The following is a 14,997-nucleotide window of genomic DNA, read 5'->3' as shown; positions in this document are numbered from 1 at the left end:
TCAAAATAACACCTTTTATTGGAAAACCCTTTATATAAGAGGGTGAAATAGAAGAGATCGTAGTAGATTTTTTTTGTATTTTATCATGTATTTTATAATTTTTTATCGATTTTTCGATTTTTTTGGCAGAATTAATTATAATATCATTAAAACAAATTTAATCTAAAACATCAGGCTGAATGTATGAATGAAAAATTGTTTCGATACAAAAACACTGCATAAATTTCTTTTTTACGTGAAAATTAATACATAACTCAATAAAGCTGCACGAATATTTTTTTGGAAAGATCATGTAATCTTGCATACTGAGAACCTTTTTTTTAGAAAAGGATCCCACTCTATATTAGGCCTAGTGCCCCAAGGTCTTAAAAAACGATCCTGCCTGTTGAATTTCAAGCGATAAAATCTTTGTTCTAGACGAAGTATTAAACGCCATCTGTTCTGTAAAACGGATCTCGAACTAACCTTTGGTTGTGACTTCAAGTATCGATATCTCGCAAACGAACTAAGATATCGAAAAATTTAATTCTCCATTTTCGTTTTATATTGGCCTAATTAAGCTCAATTCATTATCTATCTAATTATTTATAAATGAACAAGGGCCCCATGGTCTTGAAAAACGATCCTGTCTGTTGAGTTTCAAGCCAACCAACAAAAAAAATCTTCGTTTTTATTAAAATAAAACATTAAAGACTATTTATTAATCTATGTCCCATTCTTCTCTTCTATTTGCGATGTTCATACATTTGAATCTATTCTTCGGAGCATCTGCTTATCTATCTTCCTTTTTTAATATATACGGCAACATTGCCTGATTTCTATTGTTATATCTGTAAATTTTCCAAATCAAAAATGAACGTTTATAAATGAAATTTTGTTTCAGATACCGGTGATATTTCGTGGAGCAAGCATCGATCCCGCTAAGTATGAAAAGATTGGAAAGGCTTTCGAATTTCTAGACACATTTATAGGCAACAACGATTTCGCAGCCGGCGATAATCTCACTTTAGCCGACCTATCTCTCGTTTCTACAGTATCAAGTTTCGATATTATGGATTATGATTTTAGTTCATACAAAAACGTCGTTAGGTGGTACGGTAAAGTTAAAGCAACCGCCCCCGGTTACGAAGAAGCTAATGCCAGGAATGTACGAGAATTTAGAGTTATAGCTGATCAAGTGAGAAAACTGTAATAAATCCATTTCTGTTTTATTAAATATATTTTCATAAAAAAGATATTTTGAATTATTTTGTCATTAGATGAATCCTGATTTGACACATATTTTTTAAATAAATACAATATTTCCTGGAAAATTCTGGAGTTTTTAAGTAACTCGACAATTAATCCCTCAACTAGTATTAGTTAAACAGGCTTCGACACAACAACGTAAAACAATGTACACAAAGAGAAGCTCAAATTGCATAATGCAGAAATTGTTAATTAGTTATAGTTTATAATATTTTTTTTTTTCATATATACTTAGAAATTTTAGTTCATCAAGCTAGACGGGCAAATAATTGAGTGGAAAACATAGGGAAAATATCTGGGACCCACTCTAGATAGTAAACTTCTTTGGAACAAACACGAAAAAGCGATAATCACTAAAACCTCAAAAGTCCTGATGGTGTGCAGAAACTTCGCAGAAAGAAATTAGGGCTGTAACTCAAAAATCCTACTGTGGATTTACACGGCAATCGTGAGGCCAATCATCACATATGGGGCAGTAGTTTAGGGTACTAGAGCTAGTTAACAATCTCTCAAAGGTACAAATCTTGGCTTGCATATGTGCATCCGGGGCCATGAAATCATGCCCAACAGCTGCACTAAATCTTCCACCTCTTCACATAGTACTGGAAAAGTTGGCAGAGAAAACATCACAAAATGTTCAGAGACGGAATCGCCAAAGAAAAACCATCCCTAAATAATGACCAAACCTGGGACATGCCTCAGGATGATGCGTCGAACAAGTTTAGCTTTAGAAATAAGTAGAATCATAACATCATACAAGAAATGAACAGAAATACCATTAAATGGTATACGATTTAAAATAGCAGACACAACTGGAATAGGAGTTTACTAACCAAACACTCTGGAAACCTGTCGCTGAGGAGGAATATCTGAGGACGCTAGACCTAGCAGATAATGCAGTGTGCAAATTTTTGTTGCACAGAGGACGAAACTCCAGGGAGCGTATGAAATAGAAGACGAAGATCTCTGGCAATTAAAGCCATACCACATTCTAGACTTTTTATAGGGAGTGGGATTAACAGATCAGCTGTAAACACTGGGTTCCCAAGTATCACAGCAAGAAAAGGGGACACAATAGTTCGTTTGGGTCGCAGGGTATATGATACCCCATTATCCACATACGCACATACATATTGCCTAATTTAATTTTGTTTATTTGTCTGTTGAAATGGAATTTTTTGATCTAATCTTTGGATCAACATATTGGCTTGAAATTGTGATAACAATATATAATACCAATAAAAATTGTTGTAATGATTAATAATATTGCCTGACTTATTTATTTTTATATGGAACAAAATGTTTTATTTCGTATTTTTGACATTCTATAGTAGTATTTTTAATTAAAATGACTTCATTTGACAAATTTTATTCTAAAATATCGTCGGCTTGAGCCGCAAACCACGTATCTCCTTTTTTTCCTATATCAACATTTTGATACCATTAGATAGATAATTTCTGACCGCATCTAACAGAAAAACTGGTTTCAAAAAAATCCGTAACAATTTAAAAGTCTAAATAGAGCACATGGAGACCGCCATGAGCTGTATTTCTTCAATTATTTCTTAGAAATTTGACATTTGGCCACTAATTCAAAACAAAAAACAAGAAACAAAAAACAAAAAACAAAAAACAAAAAACAAAAAACAAAAAACAAAAAACAAAAAACAAAAAACAAAAAACAAAAAACAAAAAACAAAAAACAAAAAACAAAAAACAAAAAACAAAAAACAAAAAACAAAAAACAAAAAACAAAAAACAAAAAACAAAAAACAAAAAACAAAAAACAAAAAACAAAAAACAAAAAACAAAAAACAAAAAACAAAAAACAAAAAACAAAAAACAAAAAACAAAAAACAAAAAACAAAAAACAAAAAACAAAAAACAAAAAACAAAAAACAAAAAACAAAAAACAAAAAACAAAAAACAAAAAACAAAAAACAAAAAACAAAAAACAAAAAACAAAAAACAAAAAACAAAAAACAAAAAACAAAAAACAAAAAACAAAAAACAAAAAACAAAAAACAAAAAACAAAAAACAAAAAACAAAAAACAAAAAACAAAAAACAAAAAACAAAAAACAAAAAACAAAAAACAAAAAACAAAAAACAAAAAACAAAAAACAAAAAACAAAAAACAAAAAACAAAAAACAAAAAACAAAAAACAAAAAACAAAAAACAAAAAACAAAAAACAAAAAACAAAAAACAAAAAACAAAAAACAAAAAACAAAAAACAAAAAACAAAAAACAAAAAACAAAAAACAAAAAACAAAAAACAAAAAACAAAAAACAAAAAACAAAAAACAAAAAACAAAAAACAAAAAACAAAAAACAAAAAACAAAAAACAAAAAACAAAAAACAAAAAACAAAAAACAAAAAACAAAAAACAAAAAACAAAAAACAAAAAACAAAAAACAAAAAACAAAAAACAAAAAACAAAAAACAAAAAACAAAAAACAAAAAACAAAAAACAAAAAACAAAAAACAAAAAACAAAAAACAAAAAACAAAAAACAAAAAACAAAAAACAAAAAACAAAAAACAAAAAACAAAAAACAAAAAACAAAAAACAAAAAACAAAAAACAAAAAACAAAAAACAAAAAACAAAAAACAAAAAACAAAAAACAAAAAACAAAAAACAAAAAACAAAAAACAAAAAACAAAAAACAAAAAATAAAAAACAAAAAACAAAAAACAAAAAACAAAAAACAAAAAACAAAAAACAAAAAACAAAAAACAAAAAACAAAAAACAAAAAACAAAAAACAAAAAACAAAAAACAAAAAACAAAAAACAAAAAACAAAAAACAAAAAACAAAAAACAAAAAACAAAAAACAAAAAACAAAAAACAAAAAACAAAAAACAAAAAACAAAAAACAAAAAACAAAAAACAAAAAACAAAAAACAAAAAACAAAAAACAAAAAACAAAAAACAAAAAACAAAAAACAAAAAACAAAAAACAAAAAAAACAGTTTTCATTAAAAGCAAATAAAGTAACATAATAACATAACAGATGACCCAGAGAAAACGAAATTTATTCGGAGCTTATAGAATATAAAGGTGACGATCTAACAAACAAAATTTACTTTTGGACACAATGTACAGGCTCCTTCACGAAGAGCTGAATCGATATGTATATGGGAAAGTACTGCGACTAGTGTTCTGAAATTTTCCTTGCATGGGTTTTCCAAAATGTTCGTATCAGCTAAAATAATTTCAGTTTTCTGTTTTTATCAAATTTTTTGGTATCTACGTGAAATTTCAATACAACTTTATACTAGGCATTGTATGCCTAAAGACCACCATTTTTTAATTATTTCACATTTTCGAGGACACATGCAGCACTCCACTAAAAAAAATATATTTCTAAGTTTAAGTGAGTCAGGTCTAATATTTTTGGGATTTGGACAAATAACTCTTACAGCTTTCAAAATCTGTGAAAAACTTGACAAAAATTTATATAGGGTGTTCAGAAAATGGCGCCGAATTTCGCTATCTAAAAACTTCGAAAACTTAATTTTTTCAAATGACAATCCCTATTTTTCTCTTTACCATTGAATTCTACGCTTTCAATTAAGTTGGTTAATTCATATATCCCAATTTAACGGTTTTTGTAGAAACTTGGAACAACTGAAATTTTCATGGTTTTTAATCGTCGGTTATCTGGAGCGACCAAACATCAACAAACAAACAAATTAAGACATCTCGACGTTTAAGCGTTGCAAAAGTGTTCATCATGTCCCATTTATGATTTTTTAATAAAGATTATTCCAATTTGCTGGTAATATACTGAGAATGTGATAGGGTTATCCTAAACGGAACACTTTTGCATCGCTTAAACGTCGAGCTGCTTTCATTGTTTGTTTGTTGATAAGCTAGCAGTACTTTCTCATATACATATCGATTCAGCTCATCGTTAAGGACCCTGTACAAAATAAAGGCAAAGTATCTAAATTTTTAAATAAAATAATGTGAAGAAACCCTGCTGGGAAAATACTTGTGTGGATATCGAACTGGAAGATCTCTAACCAACCATATATTCACTCCTAAGCAGACACCGAAAATGGGGTACGAATACAACTTGACGATGATACTCGAGAACATTCAAGCAAAAATTAAAATAGGACTAAAGCAGGGAGATCTTCTATCCACTACGGTGTTCAATAACCATGGAATGGATAGTACGAAGAAGCGGAGACATCATGCTTACTAGCATATGCAGATGTTGTGGCAATTATTTTATTAAGTGCAAGAGAATTGAAAAAGAGAGGCAGAGCTTTCAAAGAAATGGCAGAAATAGCCTAAGAATAGATACGGAGGAACCCAAGTTCAAGAAAATGACGCATCCCAAATCGCATGAAATAAAGAGAAATCTTAGAGTGGAAATCACACTCGCAGAAAATAATTGATTTCGAGCAAGTCAACAGTTACATCTATCTTGGAACACTTATCAAAGCAAAGGCAGCAGGAGGGGGAAAGCATGTACACGTGAATACTAAATAAAACGGGAAAAACAAATTAGATATACGGGAGAAAAAATTACTTGGGAGAATATTACGAGGGAAAAAGGACAAACCAGGAAATAAAGAGCCTGTATGATTAACAAGAAATTAGCAAGATCCAGATGATTAGTATGACTGGAACACTTAGGAAGAATGAAGGATTCAAGAGCGGCAAAGAAAATTACCGACATAAATAGGATAATAAATCGAAAAAAAGGGAGACCCAAAAAAATTGTATGCGGAGGACAAGGAGATCTAATGGATGGTGAAGTTCGGAACTGGAACACGAAAACAAGAAATAGAGAAGACTGTAAGAAAATTATATATTATATAATTATAAAATAAAATTATATATATAAAAAAAATGTCTCTTAATAATTCTTTGCCGTGACTATAATTAAGGATCTTAATCGAAACCTTACTTCTCAAATTAAAAAGTTGAAATTGTATTATCGTCACTTAAATAATCATAAACTAAGATACCGAATTGTACAGGTCAGTAGAGGCGACAAAAGATGAATAGAAATCCAAACCTGTAAATCCGCCATTAACTTAAGGTTTGTTCCAACCTGGACCGTTCTTGGAAGCGTTTATAGATATAGATAATCTCCGGCTCTAAACGGTTCTTGTAATAGTACTTGCTATCAACCAAGTATCGAAAAGAAAAGGTTTTTTGATGGGTTGGAACGAACCTATATTATGTCATACCCACGTTTCCAAATTCATAAATATTATTACTTCCAGCTCCTTTTTTGATCTATCAGCACATGCAATTACAATAATAATTTTTGTGCGCTAGCCGCAGCTCTAGTAGCTTATTACAGACAGCCTCTACATTAAAATCAAATCTAAAACATTTTCAGGTAATTCGTTTGTAACATTATACAAAGCAAAAAATATAACTTCGATATTTCACTGATTAAAACCGATTAATTTTAATATGCAGTGTTTAATTATATATGCGCCTGCTTGTCGATTATAGACGACAAAAATACGATTAGATTTAACGTGTCAAAGGTTAGTGAATCCATTCTGACAGCAGTCGATTTTAGAAAAAAATTCTCAATAGAATTAAATCATGTTCAAAAGCAGTAATGTACTGTTTAGGTTTATCTATCGAAAATCTCAACATGACTGTTTTAAAGTAAGTTTATTGACACGTTTTGAAATGTTAATTACTTGTAAACAAGGTGCGGAACAAGTTTCATTATTGTGTTGAATGTTATTGGCTAGAAAATCGTTTTTTTTTTACTTTATCTTCAAAGTTCACTAACCTATTTTTCAATTTAACTAATTTTGATATTTATAACTTTATTTCTTTCAGAGGTTTTATAGTATGGAACCGCTATTCCCCGGAGCACGAACAACATGGACGGATAAACTAGAATTCACAAAACCAAGTTCGTACAAACCTCTTCCCGTATACAGGGTGTTGAATCGTGAAGGAAAAGTAATCAGGAATGAAGAAGAGCCTCGTTTGCCTGATGAAACTTTGATTAAAATGTATAAGGATATGACGTTTCTGGGTATAATGGATAAAATATTATATGAAGCTCAAAGGCAAGGTGGGAGAAAAAGGTTTTTCAACTAATTTAAGCCATCTGCATAAGTCGATTATAAATATACAGGAGCGTTACTCCAAAATAACCTATTGCCCTTTTTAAATTGTACAACTTGTGCGTATATTTATAGTTTTTCATAATCTAGTTAATTATAAAGACAAATGTAAAGGTAGGATTGCAATATTCTATTTGTATTTGTCTTGTATTTGACAGTTTTCAAGTCTATTATGGTATGGAATTACGCAATCATTGATTCATTATCATTATTACCCCATAAAAATTAGTCTAAAGGGCGATAAATCGAAAAATCTAGTTCACCATTCTATTTTCCCCCTTCTAGCATTCCATCTTGAAAACTCTCATTTACACAATTTTGAACAGCAACAGTGCGAGAGACAGAGGTTAGTAGGATTTGTTCTGAATGAGATATTTTAGGTTTGGCCCTGAAATAGGAAAAATTTTCCTCTGCACAGCTGAAATTGTGATGGATGTAGACTGAAATAAAGCAGCAAAAACTTACACGAAGAATCAAACAATTTTTTGTAAAGTTTAATAGATTTTTTCTTTATGTAAGTACAGCTGCGACTGTATAACTCCCTATCTTCGGTTATTAGGCTGTTGAACGGATTCACCAGGTTACAGAAAAACCGCGGAAAACCTACAGCAACAGTGGCGTGTGTGTGTGCATTTTTTAGTGTGGGAACTAACTGAACAAATATATATTAAGTACATAATAGTTTTCAAATGTCTGTTATTTGATCCAGTATCCATGTGAGTATCACTCCAATATCCACAATTGTAGCTTTTGGAACAAAGATGGTTTTTTACGAAAAATTAGGGTCATGTAAATATTCAAAGTTATTGATATTTAATGTAAATTCTTAATAATCTTCGAAATTGTCCACAAGCTTGAACCTTAGCTCGTAATGCTAAGTAATAGTAGATCAAGCTAGAACGACGCAACCGCGACAGGACGTTTCTAGGCTACAACCGCCCGGCAAGTGGTATTTCCACTTCAAGGAAACGGATTTACCATTATATAAACGTGGATCCAGTTAGAGTTAGTTTAGTACCAGCTAAGTTAGTTTTCTAAATCAGTTATTTGACAAATCATTCTAGTTCAGTACAGCAAATAAATCTAGCCTTCGTAGTATTCTGGACATTTAGAGTTTAGGTGTTCAACGATATTTTCAAACAAGACATGAATCAGGGTATAAGAATGATGCTTTTAGAACGGAATTAATCCCAGAAGCAGCTACTCAGTATAGATAAAGCAACATTATTTACAAAAATTAGCGAAGGGAAAGATCAGTCAAGACCTTTCAATGATGACGAATTTACGAAGCAAACGTTTCTGAGAAATTCTGATTTATTGTTAGATGGTTTGCTTGATGAACAAGCAATCCCTCAAGTTGTCTCCATTTATAAGTATAGTTTTAAATTGATATTCAAACAACGTATATGAATTAAAAAACGTTATTTAAGATTTTTAGTACCTGAACATTCTTATTTACCTACTAGAATAGAATGCTCAAGATATTTTAGGTATATTTGTGGGTCATGTCTTTCTGTTCCTCTTTTATTTCCTACTCCGTCTTTAATCTTCTCTTATATCTCCATCTCTCCTTCATATTCCACTTTTCTGTCTCTCTAGTCTTCCATTCTTCATTCTTCTCTCTTTTACTGTTTTGTCTCATCTTTCACTCTTGTACCTGTATTTCTTCACCATTTTTCTCTTATATATTTCTTCTTTTTTTATTCTTCCCCTTTTGTTTCTCTCATTATTTCCTCATGCATCTCAATCTTCATCTATTTCTTTTGTATCTCGATCACTCACCTTTCCCTTGTGTTTCTTTCTCTCATCTTGTACCTTTCTCTCACTCTTATATTTCCGTTTTGTATTCTTCTTTCTCATATTTCCTTTTTGTATCATATTTTCCCCCTATATTTGTCTTTTGTCATCTTTACCTCTTGTATCTCCTTCTTGTCTCTAGGTTCAACTTTTTAATTGTCTTTCTTATTTTTCCTTGCTGTTTCTTTCCACGTCCGTACCTCTCATCTTTACCCCTTTGAAGTCTAGCTTCCATTTTTTGCTTTTGGTACTCTCTCTCTTACAACCTTCACATTTCTCTTCTGTATAACTTTTTTTGCTTATTGTTTCATTTTTGCATCTCCCTTCCATATATCTTTTTTATTTATGTCTTTTTTTCTCTTGTATATCTTCGCCTCTATCTCTGATTTTATCTTTTTCTATATCACTACCTCTCTCTATTAATACCTGTTTCTGTATCTCTTTTTCTCTCTTTATTGTCGACTTCTAGTCTAGATCTACCTTTTGCATTATGGTTTCATAAAATAGCAACCATGGTTATTTATCTTCGGATAATTCTTATACTAGCGTTGCAGACGGAAGGCACTGATTAGTTGTAGAGCTTGATAGGTAGTGACATTTAAAACAATTGATATGGTATCGTATGGAAGTTCACAGTCAAATCGTGAACGTTTATGATGAAGAAGGAATGAATAGACAACACTCAGAGACAGTAACCTCTCATTTTGAGCGTTTATCTTGTAAATTTGGTACGTTTTTTCTCAGATAAAGTATTTTTAGGTCGAATATCCTTCTACATGACCAATTATGGTGAAGAGGCGTCACATATAGGTAGTGCGGCTGCTCTCAGTTTAGATGACGTAGTTTACGGACAATACAGAGAAGCTGGCGTTTTACTTTGGAGAGGTTATAGTATACAACAGTTTGTTGATCAATGTTATGGAAATAAGGATGACGTTGGAAAGGGGAAATCGATGCCCGTTCACTACGGTTGCAATAAAATTAACGTAGTTACAATTTCCAGTCCGTTATGTACGCAGTTGCCGCAAGCTGTAGGTTGGTTACCAAAACTGCTTTTAACTTATTTACACTGTTATTATTTTATTAAAATAATTGGAATTTTGTGTCTCGTTAACGATAATCGTACTGTTCAACCCAAAATTATATCAGAAACAACTTGTTCGAGGATATATTGAAAAATTCTGAGCCTGCTATAGAACTAAACAAAATTTCAATGTCAAAATATTTTATTACTCAACATATTCTCCTCTTAATTGGATACATTTATTAGAGCGAACCTGCAACGCGTCTAGACCTTTCAAAAAAAATGTTTTTCCTTGCTCTACAAACCAGACCTCCACAGCTTTTATCACCTCCTCGTTGGAAGCAAATTTACGACCTTTTGAACTTTTTTTCAGTTGAGGAAAGAGATGATAGTCAGACGGAGCCAAATCTGGTGAATATGGGGGTGTTCTAGTAATTCAAACCTTAAATCACGAACTTTTTGCATAGCAACATGAGATTTGTGTGCAAGGGTGTTACTCCATGGAAATCCCAAAAAACTGAAGCAAGAACTTTTACAGCAGATTTTGGACACGAAACTTCTTAGGTCTTGGAGAACCAGAGTGTCGCCACCATTCCATCGATTGTTACTTTGTTTCTGGATCGTAGAAATGTACCCAAGTCTCATCCATAGTAACAATTCGGTTCAAGAAGTCTACATCGTTTTCAAATCGAGCACAGATCGAACGCGATGCTTCTATCCTTGCACGCTTTTGGTCAACATTCAATCATTTGGGGATCCATTTTGTAGCAATTTTTCTCATGTCCAAATTGACGTGAACTATATGATGAACGCGTTCGTATGAAATATTCAGTGCTTCATATGTCCGTTTTAGCCCAATTCGATGGTCTGATGAAATCATGTCATGAACTGCATCGATATTTTCGAGGACTGACACAGAAACTAACCTTCACGATCGGTCATCATCTTCAATTTATTTCGTAACTCTGTTTCACTTTTTTGACGTCAAACTTTACACTTACACTTCTACTAAGTTATTGTTCGTTGCTATGGTAGCGAAATATTTTGTTTATGCATGGAACTGGTCTAGGCTAACTAGATATCAATACATCCTCGTATCTATAGATACATAAATATTTTAGGGTCCGCATATGCTTTGAAGGGTAAAAACAGAGTCGTGATATGTTATTTCGGTGATGGAGCCGCATCAGAAGGAGATGCACATGCTGCTTTCAATTTTGCGGCTACGTTAGATTGTCCCGTGATTATGTTTTGTAGAAATAACGGTTTTGCTATTTCAACACCGGTTCAAGAACAATATAGAGGAGACGGAATAGCAGCGAGGGGACCTGGTTATGGTATAAATACAATTAGAGTAGACGGTAACGACGTTCTAGCGACTTATAATGCTACTAAAATGGCGAAAGAATATGCTTTGAAAGAAAGTAAACCGGTTCTAATTGAAGCCATGACTTACAGGTAATTGTTCGTGTACAGTTTTTTACTTTTAATAGATTATACAGGGTCTTTCAAAACGTTCTCGCGCGAGTTATATCACTGCATTAAGCGAAAAAAATCGATTAAAAATCACCAAACAATCACATGTCTATAACGTATAGATTAATCGCAAATTAACAATAAGGTTTAGCCAATCAAAGCTTGTGGAACGTTTAAGTTCCTCCCTATCGAGCGGTCGAGAAATCTATAAAAGTATTTAGCTGCTGCCGCATTTTTGATCTCAAATAATTATCGAGTTTTGATCTAGATTGAACAGTTAATCATATTGCAGAAATTATTTTTATTTCTTTTAAACTGTAAAACACTACATATTAATAATAAATTAGACAATCTTTTCGATGTCATCTATTTGAATCCTTCATGTCAATAAGATTCTGCTTACTATTAAGGGTAATTTATCAAACTTCCTTTCTAGGATGAAATCCCTCGATTCAAAGCATCTTTCATAATTTTGCAATACACCAATTAACTATTATGATTGCAGAGTAAGTGACCATTCCACTTCCGATGACAGTAGCGCCTATAGATCACCAGATGAAATCAAATTTTGGACTAAAAATGATTATCCCACTCATAAATTTAGGTATTATCTAACCGATAAAGGGCTTTGGGACGATACAAAACAAAAAAATTGGCTGGAAGAGGCAAAAAATGAAGTTATGAAAGCTTTCAAAGCAGGCGAAGAAAAGCATAAACGAAGCTGGGAAGTTATGTTTGATGATGTTTATCAGTATATGCCACAACATATTAGGTAAGTTTAATATTATATAGGACCGACGAAAACTTAAAACTGACCATAAATATCATCCTTCTTCTTTTTCTACTGCCTTGCACCTACAGTGCATTGGCGATTATCTTATGGTCAGACATCTATTTATAGCTGCATGCCAGTCCAGTGTTTTATGTTGCGAAACCAGCCAATCGTTTGGAATGTGACCTGTGCTATAGATGTTGTTGGAAAGGTTTACCAAATATCATCCAATGGTATTAAATTATCGAAAATGGTGGTATCGGATATGAATTTATCTGCTAGAAGAAGATTTATCATTCGTTACCTCCCATAAACTATTCTACTATTTTCTAACGGTTCACATCAAATACTAGATAATTTATGTAGATTCTGGTTGTTTTTTAATACATACTCGTATATTTTTTCCAATATTTCACATTAGAATAAGTCGTCTTTCACACAATTCAAGCTCGATACTTTGAGTATATGACCAGCTGTTACCGTAAACCCTTCTGTTACGAGAAGAATACCTCCACTACTGTAAACAAATCAGTATAGACGTGCCCTCTTTCGTATATAAGTTATTTTTCAAATTAAACGTTAATTATAATAGTAGAGCAACAATTATTGTGAAATTTCATGTAAAACTGCATCTGAAACTTATAATTCATAGAAAAAAGGTATTATAACATGTAAACGTTCAACGCGTGCACGTATTTTTGAGTGATTCAAACGATTTTAAGGTTACTGACAAGGCGTTTCAGATTATTCCCCCTCAGGTCGTCCTTCTACGTCAAAAAAAGATGAAAATATGGAAAAAACCGGGAATCTGATCCAAATTGTGCTTCAGTTAAGTAATGGCAAAGCGCGGATCCAAGGGGGGAGCCATGGGGGGTCATGATCCCCCCTAAACCCTGAATAATATCCATTTCTGTATGTACATGTTAGCATAGTTTAATTTTTAATGAATTACTTTGGTAAAATTGTCATTGTCTTTAGTCCTTAGACCCTTAGTCCGTCTACTTTCAAATACTGACTGACGTTGTGATATACGATTCAAAGTCGATAAGGAATTGGGGTTTAAAGTAAAAATTGCGTAAAATTCGTTATTATGCTGTCAAAAACAACGTAATTAACTTATATTTTGCGGGTAAAAGGCTTAAAATGCCATATCTTTGGGGGAGGACTTGCCCTAATACTAATGACCCCTCCTTTATCAAGACAGGGCCAGGGGTGAAAGGGATATCATTGAAAGGGATGATACAATGTATCGAACCACGGTTTGCAATAATACAAACTAGATTTGAGTACCTTTAAGCTATCAAATAGAAAGAAGCAGGCGTCGTGAAGGAGCTACCAGGAAAAGGCTTCTTGCATAATTTCGAATAATGGAATGGGGTTTTGGGGATAGAGTGCTGACATATATTGCAGATGTTTGTATGTAGAAATGTATGAATTCGACAGAAAATTATTTAAAAGGCACATCTCACTATTTTTTTTATAATTTAATTAAAATAATATATCCGTACTGACTTTTTCTAGGAAACAGAAGGATGGATTAACACAACATCTTAAAAACTACAGTCAACAATACCCATTAAATAAATACGATCAGAAATAGTTATAATTAAATCAAATCTAACCGCACGGCTTAATAAATTATTATCAATGTTACATAAACTTCGAGAAACTATTTGGACTGAAAAACTAATAAAATTCATTGAAATATAATCGCTTTTTAATATTTATTGTATGTATTTCTGCGAGGCTTGGTTTGGTTGTCGCTTATAGGCCTATTCAAGTAGATGTCACTTGAAAACAAATATGGATGATGAACATCAGACTCATTATACTTCTGTCCAACCTGTCGATCTCATTTGAATCAAAAAGTTCGTTACCACGCCTCCATTTTGCGGAGTGATAAAGTGTGGAACTAAATCTGAATCTGATGCCGTCAAGAGTATGCTCCAAGTACTTTATTTCAGGTACGTGCATAGTAAGTAAGGTGGTAAGTTCATTACAGCAGCCTACGAAAAGTATATGGTTAGCTAGATACAGCAATCCAGCCTCTGCTTCTTCTAACAGGGAAACCAACTCATCTGGAGGATACATTAAACCCTGATTGGATCCCCAGTTTAATCATGGGCTATAAACCAGGTGAAACCTTCCTCCGCAAATCAAAAATATAAGAAAGAAGGAAAAGGAGTCAAAAAGTATTGAAAAGTAGAGAATGTGATTATCGTAGAATAAGCTAGTTCATACAATAATTAATTCTGTCTCTGTGAAATATTACTGGGAAAGATGCTTGATGAAACCTACTTCTTTTTAAAAACTACTTCTGTTCGTAATCACAACTGTTATTGAACAGAATTTGATTTAATATTATCTTCACATGAAAGTTTTACTACAAGATACTGAAACTCCAATTACAAGTATACAGAAGGCTCCAGAAGAATTTCCATATGAATGTACACAAGAAGTGCAGACAGATTTATCATTAGAAGACATATCGGATACTTTTATTAAGTTAACTCATATCAGCACATTATTAAAACCCCTTGTTGTCTTTCTAGGAAAGC

The 14,997-nt window shown here is 32.2% G+C and overlaps 2 protein-coding genes across 2 annotated transcripts in view; both read left to right on the top strand.

Annotated features, from left to right (window-relative positions):
- Positions 1 to 1,258, top strand: part of LOC130896875 (uncharacterized) — a 31,997-nt gene extending 30,739 nt beyond the window's left edge. The window contains exon 9 of the mRNA XM_057805239.1: positions 884 to 1,258. Within this exon, the coding sequence (XP_057661222.1) occupies positions 884 to 1,192 (309 nt within the window). The 3' untranslated portion in view covers positions 1,193 to 1,258. The remainder of the gene's footprint in view (positions 1 to 883) is intronic.
- A 5,437-nt stretch (positions 1,259 to 6,695) lies between these two features.
- On the top strand, positions 6,696 to 14,149 carry LOC130896268 (2-oxoisovalerate dehydrogenase subunit alpha, mitochondrial-like). Its single transcript, XM_057804246.1, has 6 exons — positions 6,696 to 6,897; positions 7,078 to 7,318; positions 9,927 to 10,202; positions 11,313 to 11,649; positions 12,173 to 12,439; positions 13,961 to 14,149. Exons 1-6 carry the CDS (start codon positions 6,832 to 6,834, stop codon positions 14,037 to 14,039), a joined length of 1,266 nt encoding a protein of 421 aa, XP_057660229.1. The 5' UTR covers positions 6,696 to 6,831; the 3' UTR covers positions 14,040 to 14,149.
- Positions 14,150 to 14,997: the final 848 nt, after the last annotated feature.

The sequence above is a fragment of the Diorhabda carinulata genome, chromosome 7 (genome assembly GCF_026250575.1).
Source record: "Diorhabda carinulata isolate Delta chromosome 7, icDioCari1.1, whole genome shotgun sequence".
In the NCBI taxonomy this organism is placed as follows: domain Eukaryota; kingdom Metazoa; phylum Arthropoda; class Insecta; order Coleoptera; family Chrysomelidae; genus Diorhabda; species Diorhabda carinulata.
The sequence above is the reverse complement of the archived record's forward strand: the minus strand, read 5'-3'. Positions and strand labels throughout refer to the sequence as shown.

What these genes read in the sequence shown, in the direction of transcription:
- LOC130896268 (XM_057804246.1), top strand. Translation starts at nt 6,832, where the DNA reads ATGTTCAAAAGCAGTAATGTACTGTTTAGGTTTATCTATCGAAAATCT. An exon ending in GCAGTTGCCGCAAGCTGTAG is followed by an intron (nt 10,203 to 11,312) that starts GTTGGTTACCAA and finishes TAAATATTTTAG; the next exon opens with GGTCCGCATATGCTTTGAAG. An exon ending in ATTGAAGCCATGACTTACAG is followed by an intron (nt 11,650 to 12,172) that starts GTAATTGTTCGT and finishes TTATGATTGCAG; the next exon opens with AGTAAGTGACCATTCCACTT.